Genomic DNA, 21,584 nt, shown 5'->3' on the forward strand with positions numbered 1-21,584 from the left:
CACGAAGTTATGAAAATATTATACTCTCCATTAGCACTAACTTCTGTATGTGACGTGCTGTTTCAGTAAAGGTTGTTGTTGTTTTTTTTTTTGTTTTTTGTTTTTACAAGAAACTGTTGTAGTCGCTTATAACAGAACATTTTATGCACATTATCATGCACAGAAGAAACAGTACTTTTGTAAAGTACAATTTTAAATACTTTGTTCTGGTGCTTTCTAGTGTCGTAGTACATATTCGTATATTCCTCATTCCTGTGTTTTCTTTTTAAGGAAAATACAGACATTTGCTTGGATACCTTGATCAACAAAGTGGCCAATTTTAAGTAAGTGTTTTAGTGCTGGTTAGATTTTATCCAATTGTTAAATTGTCACCTAATAAAAATGTAACTTTTTAAAAAATCATCGTGTGTGTGTGTGTGTGTGTGTGTGTGTGTGTGTGTGTATATATATATATATATATATATATATATATATATATATATATATATATATATATATATATATATATATATATATATATATATATATATATATATATATATATATATATATATATATATATATATTTTTTTTTTTTTTTTTTTTTAAACCGTATCATAGAGCTGGTGCTATAGTTTGAGAGTATCCAAGGAGAGTTACTCAGTGTACGATATGCATCTTGCTGATTTACAGTATTTGCATCATTTTCAAAAACCACAGCAGCCCTTTGGCAAAAAACATGCATTTTGACATGTCCATAATTTTGTTTGATTCTTGTTGTAAAGTTGGGTTGCCCCAGTATCGGTGCCGATACAAAGCATTTGCAGGAGTACTTGAGATACCTGAAACAGATACCTTTACGGTGTGATTTGAGCCCAAATTAATGTGCTCAAATTGCACTGCGAAGAATTGCATGTGATTGAAACAGGCATGCAGTGCGATTTCCTGTCCGATCACATGAGGTTTTCCCCACCACTCCTGTGTGAACCCAGGCATGTCGTAGTTATTTCAGCCTGTGTACACACAGGAGTGGTGCGGGAAACCCCATGCCATTCAGACAGGAATCGCGCTGTTCCTTTTCAAATCGTATGCGTTTTTTTTGCAGTGCGTTTTTTGAGCCCATTTTATTTTTTATATGCTCAAATTGCACCTCAGTTATAGGTAATGGCGAGTACTTGAGCACAAGTATTGGTACTCACTGATATTTTTTTTATAAAAAAAAAAAAAAGGCATCGATGCAACCCTGCTGTAAAGCATTTGAATGTAACGCTTGTAAGTTACCAACCAGCATATACAGCAAGAAGATATTTAGTTTAAGTATCCTTTTTTTTATGTATGGAAAACTGTTTCTCTTTCGTTTATTGACGGACACTGTGCCTCCTTAATCTTGACCATTGGGTTATATAGGAGTAGGACTAGGCTGAACAAAAAAACACATCTGGCTATACTCATTGGCTGTCCTTGGTCAGTATATAACCCTCTCCCTGCTCTACGTATTCAGGTTTATTTCTGTCTAGTCAGGAGTAAGGACCTAGCTCCTTGCTTGGGGTCTTTTGGTCCCAACAAATTTTTTGCTTTTTGTCTTTCTTCCGTGCATTTTTTTTATTTATTTTTCCTGGAAGATCTATAATGAACTGCCACCGAGCACATGCAGACTGGAGCTACGCGCTAGATTGGCCGCAACATAACGGTCCAGCCTCCCTCCATTGAGGCTTATGTCTCATAGGGTCTGTTGCAGACAAACTGGCTCTGGTCCGAGTCGCAGAGGTCCCTTGGCCAACAACCCCCACTTCGGTGGCTAGTAGTTCTGTCCGGAGAGTCACCCGCACCATGGACCGGTAAGTATAGTCCCCCCCTCTCCTTCTTGGGGTGGTTTGGGGGGACATGGGTACCCTCCAGGGATGGTCAGACCTGCAGGATCCCTCTCCCTATCCTAAAGTCCCTTGGTTAAGGTGGGTTTCCCTCTCCCCCACAGATTGGTGGGAGTCCCAGGGCAAGCAGCAGGAACCCCTGGGGGTCTCCCCTGCCATTCCCTTTCTCGGTGGTGTGTGTCCTGCCCTGGCGTTATGTTGGGGGGGGGGGGGGGGTGTTCCACTGCAGCAGAGACCCCTAGGTGCATGCTCTCCTGTATGTGTAGTGTGCAGTTTGGGGGTCCCCAGTGCTCAGAGTACACTGTGATGTCCCCTTTTAAATATTCACATGGCCTGGTGGAGTACAGTACTTTTTTGGAGGGTGGGTCCCTTTTGCAGAGGGTGCAGTGATGTTGAAGGCACAGTGACATGCTGAAGCATGCTGCCAGAATCCTCTAACAGCCGGTGGCCATGTTTGGAAGGTCTGATGACATCACGGCAGCCATTTTCCCTTGGTCTGGCTGGTCTCTGGCCGGTGATCATGTTTGCGTAGCCGATAGAGATGCCAGAGCTTCTCCTCTTACTCCCCTTAGCTGCTCTTCCTGTCCCGGGATATATGAAATGGATGCAGACTTTGGTGTTGCTGGGTCCGAATTGCGGGTGATCCTCAGTTTAGTAGGGCTAGTCTATGGGGGTCGTTGTGTAGCTCCCTCTCTGCTGGGATGTCCCTTAGTGGTGCCAAAGTTCCTTTGTACTACAGGGTCTTCTTCCCTATGGAGCCTCAGGGACACATCTCTCCCACTGATCCCCTCATGGAGGTGGCAGGCCCCTCAGAACCCCAGCTTCCCATGGTTGCGCTGAAGGCGGTCCTTGAGTCATTGGTATGACAATTCCCATGTCTTCCCCTGCTCAGTGTCTCATCTGATTTTAAGCTTGATGTCGCCGGTGACATGGCCCATCCAGGGGGGCTTTAATATCTCGCCTCCTGACCCGTCCTGATAGTGAGGATGAGTCCTCTGCAGTCTAAGCAGCAAGTGAAAAAGTGCTGGTGGATGCACTTTTTACTGCGGTGTGGGAGACTCTAAAGATGGAGGATGCAGTCACGGATGTGGCTGTGTCCTTTGGTATGCATAAGTCACCTCGCACACCAATGGTGTTTCCTTATCTGCCTTATTTTGATAGGTTTACATATAAGGAATGGGAGTAACCAAAGTCGCCCATTGTGGTCCCCAAATGTTTCTCGGTATGCTACCCCTTTGAAGAATCACTTTTTAAAAAGTGGACTTACCCCACCAGTGGTGGACCCTCCTGTTTCCATGTTGAATAAAGCAACCATGATCCCAGTAGAGCAATCTCCATCCTTTGAGGACCCGGCTGACAGGAAAGCGGAGGCTGTGGCACGCAGCATGTTTACTATGGCTGGGTCGGCATTATGTCCAGTCTTGGCCTCGGCCCTTGTGTCGCAGTTGGTCCATGGGCTGAAGTATATTTTTAATGCAGCCTTGCATGCAGCTACTGTGCTGTTCAAGCTTTCTGTTTCAGCGGTGGTGATTTAGAGGTGTGCTGTGGCTTAAGAATTGGCCGGCAGACTAGGCTGTGTGTCTCCTTGCGTGTGTATAATTTCTTGTAAAGGTTTGGGTGATGTCCGAACTACCCAAGGTCCCCTCTAGCCCTGTTCAGGAAATTGGGCTACCTGGGTCTGACTGGAGTGAATGCTAAACAGGTTAGTTGTTTTTCTTTTCAAATGTTGGCCCCTTCAGCAGGTTCAGTTCAACGGGAAGTAACTGAGGCTCGTGGCAATCTTGCAAGTTCCTCTGGTAGACCCAGATCCTAGTGCCACTGCAGGGCAACCACCTTCCTCTTCTGCAGTGCCTGTGAAGAACTGAGGGCGAAAGTCTTCTGGTGGCCGTAAACATCCCTTGGAAGCTACATCTCAAGGAGGACCAGTTGTGCCGAGGGCTGAGCTTGGTTTTAACGGCTTAGCCATTGAAAGCCAGGTACTGAGAGATAGAGGTCTGCGGGAATCAGTGATCCTTACTTTGGTGAAGGCAAGGAAGTAGACTTACAATAGAAAGTTACCTTTCAAATAGGTTCAAGAATTAACCCCACCAAAAGTAAAGACAGCTACTATGGTTGTAGCGGACAAATATAAGAGGATATCCATTAATTCAAACTTTTATTATCAAAAAAAGCCACAATAATAAAAAAAAAATCACATAACCCTATGGCTAAATTACATCCGACCCTGCTGGGCATCAGATAGTGACACTTTTGGTGTGGTTAATTCTTGATCCTATTTGAAAGGTAACTTTATATTATATGTTGTTTTTGGGTTACGGCAGTAGCCTCCTGTAGGTGGAGGAGCGACATAAGAAGGGGAATTAATCATTGCCACTTAATTTTTTAAGTGATGGTATTTCATCTTCATCTTCATCTTCATCTTCATCTTCATCTTCAGACTTCTAGTAAGATATACCATTGTATGTGGACAAAGCAACGACCGGTCTAGAGTGTTTGATGCTTCTATTTAGTGCTTGCTACTAAGCTGAATACCTAGAGCAAGGAGGGGGTTATATACTGCTTAAGGCCCATGGGCATAGCCAAGCGATTTTTTGTTCTGCCTAGTCCTTCTCCTGCGGAGGCAATATAACCCAATGGTCAATGTTAAGGCGGTGCCGTGTCCGTCGAAGAACTCAGAGAAATGGATTTTACGGTGAGTATAAATATTTATTTTGTTTATATGTAAAATATTTATTGTATAAATGTGTTTATATTTTATTATTGATATCTAAAGTGGTTGTGAAGCCTGAAGGTTTTTTACCCCCCCCCCAGCCCCCTTAATACTTGCCTAAGCCTGATCCCGATCCAGCAATGTGCATGAGACCTGAGGCTCTTCCTGGTCTCTCCCTCCCAATTGGATCCCGCAGCTGGCGATCACAGCCAGTTGGCAGGGCCAAGCCGTGCTCTGTGTCTTATGGACACAGAGGTGGCTCAGGAGTGAACATGTTTGAGTGCCCCCACAGCAAGCGGCTTGCTATGGGGGCATTTGGCAAGGGGGAGGGGCCCAGAGCACCAGCGAAAGGGCTTGAAAAGAGGATAAGGGCTGCTTTGTGCAAACCCACTCCACAGAGCAGGTACATGTTAAAACTGTTATTTTTCTGTAAAAAATAAGTTTTCTTTTGCAGTTACTTTATTGGCCCATACACGAAATCTGAAAATTTTGACGACAGTTCTTCCATTGTTTTTTAAAAATGTTTACATGCTAGTTGCATATCAAAAATGGAGAGGTTACTTAAGTGAAAAATTCTGGCACGACAGAATAAAAAATCGGAAGTGATGTCATGTGTTGTAGTGTATTTATTTTTGTTGTATTTTCGGATGACCACTGTACTGCTTAAACGAAAATCATACAATCTGGTGATGTACGAGAGTTTTCCTGTTCGGATAATATCCAACGATCCAATTATCGTATGATCGCTTCGAAAGCTGTATTTTTCGTACAATTTTCAGATTGTGTGTACAATAACTCTTAATGTTTTGTGCTTGGTAATCAAACACAGTTTAGGTTGATATGAATGTGAACAATTCTAGAGCAAAAAGTTCTCCTTGAAATGCTAAATAGCTAAAAGCTCCTGGCTGTGACCTAAGGTAAAAAAAAGTCATAAAATATATAGCATGCCATCAAATCATAAACTCTGCCAATGCAGATGCATGGTTTTGCAAGATAAAACTTCAGGGCCCCACTTCCATCCAGGAGTTTTGATGACTAAAAATATGTATTTGCATTTACTCTTTACCAAAACAAGTAACTAAAGACTAGGCCAAGATTAAAGAGGTTGTAAAGTCTCATGGTTTTTTACCCGAATGTATTCTATGCATTAGGCCCAATTCACACTGCTGCGTGTTGATGAGAAAATCGCTCCCGTAGCGCTATTGTTTTCTGACAGTATGTAGCCTTCCTTACCTGCAGAACATGATTCCTGCTAGTGGCAATGGTGGATGGCAGTAATCGCATGTAAAAAAAAAAAAAAAAAATTCTATTGGCTGGTTGTACCCAAGTCGATCGATGGATATACATGTACAACTAACCTGCCCATAGATTAATCCGATCCATCTATGGCTGGCTTTAGTCTACCCAAAACTTAAAAAAAAAAATTTTGTACTCCGTCCCTAGATGATAGAATTCTTAAACACATTTATAAAGCACACAGCAGCGCTTTGTAAATATAAAAGAAAAAGGCCCCTTTATTGGTTAAGATGCAGGAAGAGCATCCATAGGTACATGTGTGAAAATACCAAGCTGCATTGACCAAAAAAGCAGTATCTGAGATTTTTCTGTGGCTTTTGTTTGAAAAAATGTTTGTATATTCATGGAGCCTTCCTTACCATTTACATTCAGAAAGCCAGGGTTATCGGGTCATGGAGTTTATGAGCTAAAGGAAGAATACCTTGATCAGTTCAACGTTTTCTTCTATCATTATACAAAGACCCAGCGCAGTAAGGTAAGCAAGCAAACTATTTATTCCTTTACTCCTATTAAGTTGTTTGTTTTTTGGTTGACATGCCAGAAACTGTATTTCAAGGACAATACTAGGTTAAACAACCCAGAGTCCACAGCACTAGTATACAGAGCAGTACTGACTGTAACAAATGTATTTCTTAGGGCTGCAAACTGCGCTAGGGACACCCGTATTACATATTAAATGACTGTTTTTGTATTTACAAAAAAATGACTTGTGGGTCTATGTTCCTTACTCATTGAAGAAAGCTGCTTATTGCAGCCTGATACAGAAAAAAAAAAAAGACAAAAAAAACAACCCCTTAAAGCGGTTCTGCACCAAAAAAAAAAAAATTAAAAGCCAGCAGCTAGTAATATTGCAGCTGCTGACTTTTAATAAATGGACACTTACCTGTCCCAGGGTCCAGCGATGTCGGCGGCAGATGACGAGCGATCGCTCATCTCTCTGCTGCCCCCGCTGCCATCCTCTGTCAGGGAATCGGGAAGTGAAGCGTTGCGGCTTCACTGCCCGGTTCCCTACTGCGCATGAGCGAGTTGCGCTGCGCGTCTCTTCTGGTCCCCGCTGTGTCCTGGGAACTGTGTGTTTCCCAGAACACAACAGGGGGGGGGGGGGGGGCAGGGCATCTGCGGCGGTCCTTCCCGGAAGTGGGTGCAGTTTCCTGGATTATCCAGGTAACTGCACCCCCCTCCCCCCTGAAAGGTGCCGATTGTGGCACCGGAGGCGGGGAGGGATCAGATTAGCGGAACTTCCCCTTTTGGGTGGCGAACCGCTTTAAGGTCTGTGCTGAAATGTCTCCTTATACTCATGTAGCATCATTGATTGATTGGTCAATAAAATGCTGTATTGTTACCTTGATTTACATTGGCTTTAGCAGTAAAGGGGTTCAACTTTTTGTTATACAGGCTGAGCACGCACAGAAGAAAAGACGGAAACAGGAAAATAGCTCTGAAGGTAGAGTATAGTTACAAGAAATCCACATAGGCAACTGCACAAAAATAGAGCAATATAGTATAATAATCTGTTATACAGTGGAGTCACTAAGCTATTTTGTTCATACTCTGTACAGCATTACCACCACCCCCTCCTCCAGTCTTCAGTACAGCTTTCCACAACGTTAGCAGGCTCCTGTGCTGTGATGTTATGATGCACATTCTTCGGACCATCCTGCAGAGGGCAGCAGAGGAAGATCCAACAATGTGGACTGAAGGCATGATACAGCTGGTATAGTGTTTTATTGTACATAAATCTCCTCCTTGTAAACGCTGATTTTTAACTGCTAAATGTGGATTAAATATTAACATAACTGGTCTTGAGGCAATAAGTAATTGGTCCATTAATGCATGCATCCATTATATTTAGTATGAAAAATGTATCCCTTTTTAGAAAGTACTGTATAGTGGTTTCAGATTTAGTTTTACACAGTGCGTTTGGCCTCTGGGTAGTGAGCTGTGGATAAAGACCAAAAGTACAAATACAAGTATATTTCACAGCATCCGTAGACTTGTATTTATAGTGGAACATTATAGATACTGTATAGACCTATTTCTATATACGATTCTTTGAAGCGGAGAGCGGCCAGCTGAAATGATTCTAAAATGATCTAGTTATGCTACCTTGGAAGCTCCCATTGGAGCAATATAAGGCACCTACAGCTGGGAGGAGACCTAATAACTACTGCATAGGGTGTATTTCCTGTATTGCAGGAATAGCTTGAAATGCCTCAGGAAATTCTTGCCATTCTAGAGAAAGTCTGGGCTGCTTAGCCACTAAAATGCCATTGGTATCGGCACAGTGAAGGTGATCTTATCTGATTGAACATTCCAAGGGCAGTCTTTTCAGAGACCGCTCTTTCTTATGGTGGCCATACATGTATCGAAATTCAGCCAGTTGGACTTCTGTACATCTGGTCTGTCTAATTTTTCCCGCTCCAATCAGTGCTGAAGGCTATAGCTGGCAAAGAAGGTCAGTGTGTTTTGATGGCTGGGAAGTCTCCCCACAGTCAAAGTACAATGACTCAGCGGGGTGGGATATTCGAGGTGGACGAAACCATAGGCTGAACGAAAAAAACAGATGTATCTATGACCTGCCTTATCACCCTGAGAACTCCAATAGTATCAGCACAATGAAAACTATATATGATATAAAAATAATCTATAGATAAAATAAAATATATTTTTCCAACATTCCTGAGATCAGAAGTTGGACAAACTAAACACGAAGGAGATGATTTATTTTTTTCCCATTTATTTGGACTTTTAAAGGCACATGGATAGATAAACGAAAAATGGTCTAAAAATGATTCAATTAATGTTGAACAAAAGTGTACAAAAACAATTGCAGATAAAAAATCAATATAAAATAGTATTGATACACCTTTACAAAACAGGTCTGACACCATCAAATCACAGTAGCACAATACAAGGTCAAATCTGCGGACAATAGACTTTGCTGTACAATCTCCAAATGAGTATATCAGTATGGTGGAGATATTGGGTCAGAGATGTAAGTCTGGGCATAAATAATTCAATCGTTAGCTCGACATGTTGCGTGTCTAGAAACGATTCTTCAGGAGCATTTGATTCTCATAGAGTGAGTAAGGCATCAGCTAGAGTCCCAGTGTGTGTCCAACAGCACTGCCTTAGCAAGGGGTTCACAAGAGGAGCGTGGCACACTGCACCAGTTATCTCCCTGGACCACTTATTGATTTTTGATTGAGTAATATATATTGGTGCGTTAATATCACCATTCATGTATTGATTTTTATTTTTCACTTTTAGTTATCCTAGTAGCGCTGTCTATTATCATCCATATCAGTAGCTCTATTACCTTTTGAGACAGCTCCTACACACTTCTATGTGTACACATATACACTTGGACATTAAAAAAAACGAATGTGTGGATGATTTTGCAAGCGCTGTTTATATACCAATTTTTTTGATGCCTTACTGTGTCTATACAGGTTTTGCATATTATAGCTCTTGGACTGATTGAAGAGAAAAGGCATCTTCAGAAGGCTGCAGAGGAAGAAGTAACATTTGATTTCTATTACAAGGCAACAAGTAAGAGGTTCTTGTCTGCATTTTAACTTGGTTCCCTTTCCTACTAGAACAGCTGAGTCTTTTCTCTATTGCCATATATTCTATAATATTTCTTACTTCTGTATATTTAAACCCCCTGGATTTATGCAGGAATTTAAATATTCAGATATGTAATGTCATAATACAAGTTTACGCATATTAACTTTATCTGCCCCCTTATTTATCTTTACTCGCTAGGGCTGAGAGGAAAAGGGGGATTCAGCCTTGGGCCTCATGCACACGAGACGCTGTTAAACGCGTGTTCAGAGGCAGTTGGACACTTTTTTTCAACTGCCCCTGAACTCCTTCAATGTTATCCTATGTGTCCATGTGCACACAGTCTGGTTTTCTGCCGTTTTTATGCAGTTGGGTTTAACATTGTTTTTTCAGAAGCAAAAAAATGGGTTCAGACCCAAAAGTTTTCCACGTTTCAGACACAAAACGCCGGTACCGCGTTTTCGTTTATAAGCGTTTTTAAAGGTGACCTATTTTTTTGACATGAAAAATCTCAAAAATAATGGCAGATGATGAATAACCATTAAAAAAATATTTAAAACAATTGCAATTGCAAGTGGGCAATCCACAACTTGTGGCAAGTGGGCAATCCACAACTTGTGGCAAGTAACCTGGCAGATGTGGCAAGTGATCAATCCACAACTTGTGGCAAGTGGACAATCCACAACTTGTGGCAGGTGACGTGGCAAGTGGACAATGCACAACTTGTGGCAGGTGACACGCTAAATACAAGTACACTGCTGCTCTCACAGCTGCTGCTACTCACTCTGGTCTTACAAAATGGCTGAAATAGTTAATACTGTTTTTTTTTTTTTTTTTTTAGCTTGGGGAGGGTCTATGTTAGCGTAACTAAATGTTTCTAGACGCAAACGTGGTAAATCGCAGCAAACCGGGCGTTTTCAACGGGGTTTCAGCTTTTAAAAACGTGTGCAGCAGAGTTTCCACTGGCGTCTCGTGTGCATGAAGCCTTAGGTCACGACATGCCACAGCAAAACAGTGGCTTACAATCTGAGCCTTCTCACTGTGTACACAGTAACCTATAGAATGGTCCTTGTACCCAGAAAATATTGTTTTAACTACTGTGCCCCAAGGAAGAGCCTAATAAGGTTTGTAGCACACAGAGGTCAGGGGTGTGGTCAGCCAGTACAGATATTTCCTTTCCCACTAGTAAAAATCCTTTAACCCCTTCCCATTACATTCCACCCACCGAGTGATGGTGCGCATTGCCAAAATAAAATAATCTTAGTGTATCAAAACCCTAAAAAAAAGCTGCTGCAAACACAGATTGTGTTCCTACAATGGTAAGTACTAAAGTAAAAATATTGTTTGCTTGCCCTGCTATAAAAATTCCATAAACACCTCCTTATAATATTGTAACCAAAAGTGCAAAATGAAAAACATGAAATAAATGTGCAATCACAAGTGAATCGGTGCAATGTGCTTGACTACAGCAATATTGAAAAATAAGTCCAGCAATAGATAAAGTAGTTCCCAAATGCAAGACAAAAACTCATTAAAAAATGTGCATGTGTTGAAGGTCCTTCACCCTCATAAATTAAGTGCTCCACAATCTAAAAAGTGATCCTCCACCGGCTAAATTGCTTGCTGGCCTTGTGAGTGGACCCATAAACATGTACAGGTCAATCAAGCATATCCTGACGAAGCCACATGAGTAGTGGTGTAGCTTGTGGAGGCGGTGCCAGGTCACTGTCGGACTGGATCGTGTGTTCTCGGAAATTATGTGAAAGCCTATACAGGCTGCAGTTTGTGCTATTTTTCATCTTATGAAATGAGAGTAGTTGTAAAAGTGATTGACACGTTTTTTTTTTTTTTTTACAATATAGGAGCATACTACACTATATTTGACTGTTGTCTTTCCCTATATATGGGGTACTTTTTGAAGATGGGGTCAGTCAAGTTTGCTGTTTACATCTAAAAAGGATCCAAGCTGATGACGTTAAGCTGGAGAATTATTGCACCATTGATGTGGTCCTGATATGCTTGATTGACCTGTACTTGTTTATGGGCCTACTCACAAGGTGAGCAAGCAATTTAGCCGGTGGAGGATCACTTGTTTGACAGTGCAGCACTTTGAGGGTCAAGAACCTTCAACACCTGCACATTATTTTCTGAGTTTTGGACTTGCTTTTGGGAACTATCTATTGCTGAATTTATTTTGCAATGTTACTGTAGTCAAGCACATTGCACTGAATCACTTGGGATTGCACATTTTTTTTAAAGTTTTTTTCATTTTGAGCTGATCTTCAGGTTTATTAATTTTGCACTTACTTTTGGTTACAATATTATAATGCGTTTATGGAATTGTTCTAGCAGCATAAGCAATCGGATTAGTTGAAGGCATGATGGGCTTCCCTGAAGAGATGAGTATTCAGGGATTCCCTAAAGGCAGCCAGTGTAGGAGATGGCTGGACAGATTCCTGTAGAGCAGAGATAGGCAAGTCCCATCATGCCTCTGGGAGTAATTGTAACTGCCAGCCTTGCAATTCCTCATGGGAAATGTAGTTCCACAGCAGCTGGAGGGCCCCAGGTTGCCTACCCCTCCTGCTGTAGAGAGCCCAAGAGAATGGGGAAGGGTCTGGAGAAGTCCTGTAGACAAGCATGGGATGGGGGGGACAAGGGAGCTTGAATGCAGGACGTCTTGAGAGGCACGGAGAGGACGGTTTGGATGGTATTTGGAGACATGATTGGTGATGTAGCTCGGGGCAGAGTTGTGAATGGCTTTGTATGTTGTACAGATCTCCTTGCTCTATGAAATCCACTCACCAGACCAGGTCAAATTTCAAGCAGTCTATGGATGGCTGGCTTAACACTTCAAGTGATTGTAAAGGCAGAAGAATTTTTATCTTTATGCATTAAGTTAAAAAGCCTTCTGTGTGCAGCAACCCCCCTAATACTTACCTGAGCACATCTCTATCCAGCGATGTTGCAGGAAAGACTCAGCTGCCCGGGCCTCTCCCTCCTCTCTGGCCGTTGGCTATCACTGCTGTCAATCAAAGTTAATGAACAAAAAAAATATATATAATACGGCACACTCTGAATATGACTAGTAAACAAACTCATATAGTTTTGAATGGGAATGAGCATAGAGTATAAATAGTATTAATGACCACAATGGGCTGTTAGTCAGTAATGTCCATAATTAAAATAGTTAAAATAGGATTTTTATATACAGCTTACCTGTAAAATCCTTTTCTTGAGAGTACATCATGGGACACAGGAGCTTCATTACATAGTGGGTTATATAGGTACCTTCGGTGATTGGACACTGGCTAACCCCAATTAAGGAGATTTCCTCCCCTATATAACCCCTCCCATATGGGAGGCACCTCAGTTTTGTAGCAAAGCAATAAGAAACCACATAAAACCCAAGAAGGGCGGGAGCCCTGTGTCCCGTGATGTACTCTCAAGAAAAGGATTTTACAGGTAAGCTGTATATAAAAATCTTATTTTCTTGATCATACATCACGGGACACAGGAGCTTCATTACATAGTGGGATGTCCCAAAGCAATGCTCAGTTTGAGGGAAGGGAGACACAGATCATAATTCTAGACCGCCATGGACCAGAGGATCTAAACTGCAGCCTGCAGTACACTGCGCCCAAAGGCGGTATCCTCTTGCCCTCTGACATCCACCTGATAACATCTGGTAAATGTATGGACTGATGACCAAGTTGCAGCCTTACAGATATGAGCCAGGGAGGCCTGGTGATGCACTGCCCAAGAAACACTTGCAGCCCTAGCTGAGTGCTCTTTCACTTGAAAAGGAGGACTCTTCCCCTTTACACTATTGGCCTGAAGAATAACTTGTCTAATCCATCTTGAGAGAGTGGATTTCGATGCCGCTTGGCCCTTCTTAGGGCCTTCTGGCAAAATAAATAAACAATCAGTCTTTCTTATTTGAGCAGTTGCCTGGAGATAGATACTGATTGCCCTTACCACATCTAGAGTGTGCAAAGACTCTTCTTCTGCGGACTGTGGATCTGGAAAAAAGGATGGTAGGATTACATCTTGATTCAAATGGAATCCTGAAACCACCTTAGGTAGAAAGGACCTATTAGGACGCGTCACTACTCGGTCCTTATGAATAATTAGATAAGGTTCCTTGCTTGATAGAGCTGCCAGCTCTGACACTCTTCTAGCCGAGGATATGGCTATCAAGAAAACTAGTTTTTTAGTCAAAAGAACTAACGAAGCCTGATGCAATGGTTCAAATGGTTGTCCCTGCAATGCCAAGAGAACCAAATTCAGATCCCATGGGCATACCGGAGGTTTGACTGGCGGCCTTAACCGCACGGCCCCCTGAATGAAAGCCCGCACAAGGGAATGTGATGTAAGTGGCTTCTGGAAAAACACTGGTAAGGCTGAAATCTGCACCTTGATAGTGCTTACGGCCAAATTTATTTATAGGCCTGACTGGAGGAAAGCCAAGATCCTGCTAATGACATACTTTCTAGGATGCCATCCCCTGGGTTCACACCAGGAAACGTATGCCTTCCAGATTTTGTAGTAAATAAGCCTGGAGGCTGGCTTTCTGGCATTGACCAGAGTAGAAAGGACTGGCTCCAAGAGTCCACGGTCACTCAGAATGTGGGTCTCAGCAGCCAAAATGTTAAATTCAGACTGTGTAAAGCAGGATGGTAAATTGGACTCTGCGAGAGCAGATCTGACTGGAGAGGAAGGATCCAAGGCCTGCCTACTGCCAACTTCATGATCTCTGCATACCAAGGTTGCCTGGGCCAAGCCGGGGCTACTAATAGAACCGACTTTGTTTCCCTCTTGACTCTTCTAAGGAACCGTGACAGAAGCGGGTATGGTGGGAAGGCATAAATTAGATTGTACCGATCCCAGGGAATTGTCAGACCATCTGACCCCTGAGCAAATACATCTCTTGTCCTTGACACAAACTTGTCCAGCTTCCTGTTGAATCTGGACGCAAACAGATCTACGTCTGGAGTGCCCCATTTGTGACATATGGTCTGAAATATGTCGGGGTGTAGAGCCCATTCTCCTGGGAATAACGCTTGGCGGCTTAGAAAGTCTACTTGCCAATTTTCCACTCCTGGGATTAAGACTGCAGAAAGGCATGGAACATGCCTCTCTGCCCAAGCAAGTATGCGATTCACCTCTTTGTGCAACCAGACTCCTGGTGCCACCCTGGTGATTGATATAAGCCAAAGCTGTGGCATTGTCGGACTGTATTCGAACAGGGAGTCCCTGTAGTCTGTAGGATCAGTTCATGAGGGCCATTTAAACTGCCCGAATTTCCAGAATATTTATGGGCAGTAGTCTTTTGGTCGCAGACCATTTCCCCTGCGTGCATACTTCTTCCAACACTGCTCCCCAGCCCGTCAGGATGGCATCTGTTGTTACAATCTTCCATGGAAGGGGAAGAAAAGTTTTGCCTTTTCAGCAGATTTTTGGTCTGTAACCACCAAACAAGACTCCTGCGTGTTCCTCGGGATAGACACATAGGAAGGTCCAAGGCCAGGGGCTTCTTTTTCCAAGCCGCAAGGATGCATCTTTGCAAAGGCCTTGAGTGAAACTGGGCGAATGGAACGGCCTCGAAGGAGGAGGTGACAATTTTCCCTAACAGTCTCATACACAGCCGAATGGGGGAAGTCCTTCTGCCCCGTATTAGACGCACCAGAGCCCCTATAGCCATGGCCTTTGTCCTTGGTAGAAACACCCTGCCCTGAGCGGTGTCGATGACCATACCCAGATACTCCAACCTGGTAGCAGGCTGCAGGGACGACTTTTCTAGGTTTATAATCCAACCTAGGTGTCTCAGGTGTTATAATGTTTTGATAACACTGTGGTTCAAGAGCGCTACCGTTTGCTCTGAGTAGCAAATCGTCTAGATAAGCTATCGCGGTTATACCGTGAGCTCTTAGGTTTGACAAGAGAGGGTCTAGAATCTTTGTGAAGACTCTAGGAGCTGTAGCGAGACCAAAAGGCAGGGCCACAAATTGAAAAATTACAGCGAACCTTAGATACTTTTGGAGTGCGGGAAATATTGGCACATGAAGATATGCATCCTTGATATCTATTGATGCCATAAACTCTCCCCCTTGCAGGGAAGAGACCACAGAGCGTATTGACTGCATTCGGAAAGACTGAATGTGCAAAAACTGGTTCAAATCCTTTAGATCCAGGATAGGTCTGACATCTCTATTTGGCTTTGGAACAGTGAAGAGATTTGAGTAAAAGCCTGAACCCTGTTCTTTTGGGTCCACTTCTACTATCACCCCCTGGGATAGTAAGTGATCTAAGGCCAGAAGTAGCGGTCTTTGCTTTACTGGATCCTTGGGGATCCTTGACCTTAAAAAGCAAGATGGTGGAATCTCCTGGAACTCTAGTTTGTAGCCCAGAGATATTGAGGAGGTTGCCCACTTGTCCCGAATCTCTTCCCGCCAGGCTTCTGCAAACTGCAGGAGCCTTCCCCCCACTCGGCCGAGTGGGGGCGCCCCTTCACAAGGAAGCATTTAGGCTCTGCTTGGCAGGCTTTCGCCCCCAAGTCTTTTTCTGCCACTGGGCGTGACCTTGGGCCTTTCCTCTAGAGGGAGGTGGGGAAGGCCGTCGCCACTGCTTAGAGCTTGATGCTCTGGGAGAAAGAGAATGCCTAACTGATGGACGTTTGTTCTTTTTGATTGGTAGGAGAGTTGATTTACCCCCTGTAAATTTTTGGACAAATTTCTCCAATTCCTTCCCAAATAAGCGTTCCCCCTTTAAACGGGAACCCAGCCAAATATTTTTTACACGACAGCTCAGCTGCCCAATATGTTAGCCATAGGGCCCTCCGCATGTGTACCAACAGGAGAGACAAACGAGATGCTTGTTGGACAGAATCCAAAATCACATCAATCGTAAAACACAGAATTTGAGGAATTTCTGCATAATTCTCCACTTCCTCACTGGGAAGAAGGCCAAGCATCTGCTTAACCTGTTCCTTGAGGAACTGACACAACCCCACAGTTGCGACTGTAGCTTGCACTACAGCACCAGCCATGGAAAAGGAGGCTTTCAGTAACGTTTCCAGCTTCTTATCAGTTGGATCCTTAAATACCTGAGCATTATCCAAAGGACAGATCAGGTTTCTATTCACACAAGAAACGGCCGCATCGACAGATGGGACCCCCCCACTTCTTGGTGAAACTTTCCTCCAGAGGATAAAGCATAGAAAACCTTTTAGGAGGAGCAAACAGTTTATCGGGATACAAGTTAGGAAAATAAAAAATGAACTGCGCTTAGGTGTGAACAAATAAAAATAAATAAACCTAAATAAAGGCCGCAGCTCTAAGTGGGATACACACACTAAAATAGACTGGAGAAGAATTTCAAAAGCTGCGCCACAACCCCTGTTGGCTAACCAAACCAATATAAATTAATAACTAAATGATTAAGTGAATGCTTGATATGCACATAAATAAATTAATAAATATATGATAAACAGGTGAATTACATTAATCCCACATTAATTGAGCAGAAAATCATAAATCACAATTCATCAGCTTGAAGAAAACCAGAGCTTATAAAATAAAGTCCTCCTATATATGTTCCTGTAAGGACACCACGGTGAATCCACACAAAAACGGCAAACCAGTGCCTGTCACGAGAAGTGGATGCGCTTACCAGATGGAAATCAAAATACAGCCTTAATAGTAAATCATCTGTGTCTTTCCCCATACATCAGACGCTCATGGATCAGCTATCCCCAGTGTTTAGCGGCATCACACAAATAACTCCCACGATTAGCAATCCAAAAATAGAGGACTTTATTTTATAAGCTCTGGTTTTCTTCAAGCTGATGAATTGTGATTTATGATTTTCTGCTTAATTTATGTGGGATTAATGTAATTAACCTGTTTATGTATCATTTATTTATTCATTTATGTATGTGCATATCAAGCATTCACTTATTCATTTAGTTATTAATTTATATTGGTTTGGTTAGCTAACGGGTTGTGGCGCAGCTTTTGAAATCCTTCTCCAGTTTATCGGGATGTCTCCAATCCACATACAACCATTTATCCATTAAGGGATGAATTGGAAAGGAAAAGGCAGTCTGTGGGATTTTCCTGACTCCCAGGGAAGAAACAGGATGTAGCGGCCTCAGCAGCGGGCATTCTGAAAGTGGTACGCACCAATTCAGTGTAATATTGAACCTGCTTTTTAAGTGCCTGGGAGGAGGGGACTCTCTCCTCTTCCTCTGATTCATCCGACTGCTCTTGATCCCTATCCCATGATAGGGATCCCTCCTCATTGTCAGAGGTGTCATCTGAAAGAGGAATCTCAGCAGAGGGAGGGGGATCTACCCCTTTTCAGGGAAGCTGAAATAAAATTCATAATTCTCCCCTCAAAACCCTCCAACGTAGCCTTAAGGGAGTCTTCAGTGACATTGGGTTGGGTGTAACAAGATGTCTGCTGCTGCTTACTGCGGCTGAGTGCAAGGTGTACCAAGATGGGCATTGCAGCATATAGTGTTATGCCAGGCCAACAATTACTAATCAGTGCCAGCCATCAGTCAGTGCCACCTATCGGTTCTGCATATTAGTGCCATCTATCAGTGCTGCAGTGCATATTAGTGCCACACTGAAACCCATCAGTTCAGTGCTGCATATTAGTGACGCCTCACCAGTGCCACCTAATCCTATTAGTGCCCATCAGCGCTGCTTATTAGTGCCTTCTCATCAGTGCCCCCCATTCGATGCCCCAAAAAGATATCATTAGTCTGTATTGAGCTTTTGAAAACTGTCACATGACATTAAAACAAAGTATTGGTACTTGGACTTGGTCTTAAAAAAGTGGTATCGGGACGACCCTATTAGTAACCTGCACTCCTCTTTTTGTGTTGTAAGGTATAGCAGTTACCCAGCCCTTATCATATTTAATTTAAAACGCAAGTGTAAATTTTGTGCAACCAACTAAAACCTTTATCTATTTTACAATCATGTAATGCCTTTTTGGTTAACGGAAGGGCTCCATGGTGGCTTTCAGAGTGATTGCATTGTTGTGAGTAACCTTGTCAAAGAAATGGGGATTCTTATGAAAATGGGCTTGGAGGGCAAAGTGAACATGTGATGATGGAAATATAGGTAAATAAGTAAAGTCGCGCTATGGAAAAACCAAAAAACAAAGCAAGATCTCCAATGTGATAAAAATATAAAAGAAGTGAAGGAGGAAAAGAAAATATGCTGGGTTAGAGCTGCCTATGCCTGAAGCCCTCACCTCCTTAGTAGGGAGGAGAGGGCAATGAAGAGTATAAAATAAAAAGGTTCTGGCGCTAAACCCTATCACAACAAACTGGTGTTATTTAAAAAGAAATGCTATTAACAATAGCGTGCAAAAATTTCCTAAAACAATTTTGTATATATCCTAAAAGTATATATGCTAAAAGTATATCCTTGAAAAAAGCCTAAAAAATATATGTGTGATCAATATTGAATCAACATGTGTGTTCCATCATAATTAAATCCAAAATAGATATTAAATTATCTTATACGTGTCAGCATACTATGAGTGAATACCAAAAATATAATAAACATTCATTTAGATATACAAAATGGTGTTAGTTGGATACTAACAACATTTTCACCATTTTGTATATCTAAATGAATGTTTATTATATTTTTGGTATTCACTCATAGTATGCTGACACGTATAAGATAATTTAATATCTTTTTTGGATTTAATTATGATGGAACACACATGTTGATTCAATATTGATCACACATATATTTTTTAGGCTTTTTTCAAGGATATACTTTTAGCATATATACTTTTAGGATATATACAAAATTGTTTTAGGAAATTTTTGCACGCTATTGTTAATAGCATTTCTTTTTAAATAACACCAGTTTGTGGTGATGGGCCAATTTAACACACCACTGATGGGGTTTAGCGCCAGAACCTTTTTATTTTATACTATGGAAATATAGGAGCTGCAATATTGGCTCAATTAAATTTTTTCTCTATTGTCATGGCTGATGAAATTCACTCTCTCTCTTAGTTCTGACAAGACCTATAAAACGATGAGAATGATGGAAAATCCTAAAATATTTTTCACCAGAAGAATAGGTGAAGGGAACTCTTCCATTGTGGACTGGTGACAACTGCCTAAGGGAAAAATTCCAATTGCTTTGTAGAATTTCCTCTCAATTCATACATTTTGAGTCATCAGGCCAGAGAAGAAAACAAGACCGTACACTCTGAAAATCCGTTGTGCATTCTTGGTCCAAATAATTGACCCATTAGGTAGTGCAGCCTCTATCTGCATGGCAGCCCTGCAGCCTGCACATGTTAAAATGGCAGCTTCCGTATTTCTATTTTTGTGGGTTGACTTTAAAAAGGTTTCTCTACACAAATTTGTTTCTTGTTATGAAATGTGTAATTTATCTGTGCAGGAATCGGCAGTTCAGATCCAAGTGCCTCAAGTGTTGCGTCCCTGCTTGACAAGCTGAAAACTGTAACACAATTGGATGCTCAGAAAGACATGATTTGCTGGGTTCTGCAGGTAATATAGACCACTGGGTTTTTTGTAGCTCAAATTCTACCGGAAACCGTTGGTTGTCTGAAATGCTTTGTTTTAATAGATATGTCAAACTTATTCTGAAACTTGAGCAGGAGGGAAGTAGAAGCCATTGAAGCATACTAAAAAAAAAAAGGTGCTTAATTATAAGTGAATGAGAAGAGCAGCGCCATCTAAGTGCAGCAGTGTGACACTTTTTTAATAGCGTAAAATGCGTTTTTTTTTTTTGTTTTTTTTTGTTTTTTTTTATCATACATCATGGGACATAGAGCCTTAAGTAATTACTTGGGTTATAGGCCACCTTCAGGTGATGGACATTGGTATACCCAATCCAAGAAGTTCACTCCCTATATAACCCCTCCTCCTTCCAGGAGCACATCTGTTTTTCCGCCAGTGTCTAAGGTGTTGGTCACGAGTTAAGATGTGCTCTGGGGAGCTCCAGGAGGGATCCATGCTGGATTTAAATAGCCTCCATAGACCAGATACATCCAAAGTGCCCTTGAGGCTTATGTGGATGGTACCTGGGGCCTCGTAACCAAAGCACAAGGTTTTGCCTGTAATGCCTTGTAGGGCTGGACCCCAGGACCCAGGGCTTAGATCTTGCTACATTACCTAAAGCTTTTCTGGTCAGGTGCTTTTACAGGTCCAAGGGAGTGGAAACCCAGATATCAAGGCACCCAGTCCTTGAAGGTTTGCTAAACGCAGCCCGCCGTGATGAGTGAAGGTTGGCTTCTGCCTCCCCTATCCCACCCCCCTGTAGACCCGAAAACTGCGCACAAGCACGGGAACATTTTAAAAATGAGGCAGGGGTGGGTTTTTCGGAGGGGGCCGGGGGCCTAAGCACAGCGGCACGATCATCCACGAGGACACACTGCGGGTAAAGACAAAACCACAGCTGGGACAGTCTCTCCTCGGCTGAAGAGGAGTAAACAAGCAGTCTGCACACAGGGACACAGGAGCTGTGGGGCACATGAGGGTTGCAAACTGGCATTCCTGATACAGGAAGAACACTTTTTTTTTTTTTTTCCCAGCACTAGGTTGAACTTTATAGCGGCTTCATTGTCGTTATGTCTATGTTCAGCGATTAAGTGCAATTGTATAGTGCCTCTGTTTTTGTGCTTAGGACTATGCCTGCTAAAAAAGACACCACAAAGGCCAAAAAGATACTAAAGGTTTCACCCCCAGGTGCCAGGATCTCGAGTCACATTTCCATGCTGTCATCCTCGCCTGAATTCCCAATTATGGCAAGCCAGGGTGAGCCATTGGAACAAATTGATGGGGAAACTGCTTCTCACATCTCAGCCCCTGTATATGTGACTGAAGATGTCCTTTCCTCCACCCTGCAGGGTCTGGAAGAAAGATTAGTGGCTTTAATCGCATCCTCCATTCAAATGGATAGGAAGCGTGCTAGATCCCCCCTCCCCCACTTCAGACCCTGTGACCCTGGGGAACAGTGGGCACAGGATGAGGTGTTGCCCTCAGGTGATCAGGAGGAAAAACAAACCGATGATTCCTCTGTGGCAGAAACAATGGTAGATTAACCTTTTTCAGCCTCACAATCATGATACCCCTAACGGAGTCTCCCGAAAGCTCAATT

At 42.5% G+C, this 21,584-nt stretch overlaps 1 protein-coding gene across 4 annotated transcripts in view; it reads left to right on the forward strand.

The window, feature by feature from the left end:
- The window catches only part of UBR1 (ubiquitin protein ligase E3 component n-recognin 1), a 251,758-nt gene that overhangs the window by 117,325 nt on the left and 112,849 nt on the right, over nt 1-21,584 (forward strand). For all 4 annotated transcript variants that reach the window (XM_077464559.1, XM_077464560.1, XM_077464558.1 and 1 more), the window contains exons 22-27: nt 271-323; nt 6,229-6,331; nt 7,252-7,300; nt 7,416-7,570; nt 9,309-9,408; nt 19,863-19,972. In XM_077464559.1, coding sequence (XP_077320685.1) covers nt 271-323; nt 6,229-6,331; nt 7,252-7,300; nt 7,416-7,570; nt 9,309-9,408; nt 19,863-19,972 — 570 coding nt within the window. The remainder of the gene's footprint in view (nt 1-270; nt 324-6,228; nt 6,332-7,251; nt 7,301-7,415; nt 7,571-9,308; nt 9,409-19,862; nt 19,973-21,584) is intronic.

The sequence above is a fragment of the Lithobates pipiens genome, unplaced genomic scaffold (genome assembly GCF_037356315.1).
Source record: "Lithobates pipiens isolate NorthernLeopardFrog02 unplaced genomic scaffold, aLitPip1_a1.2 Scaffold_30, whole genome shotgun sequence".
Lineage (NCBI taxonomy): Eukaryota > Metazoa > Chordata > Amphibia > Anura > Ranidae > Lithobates > Lithobates pipiens.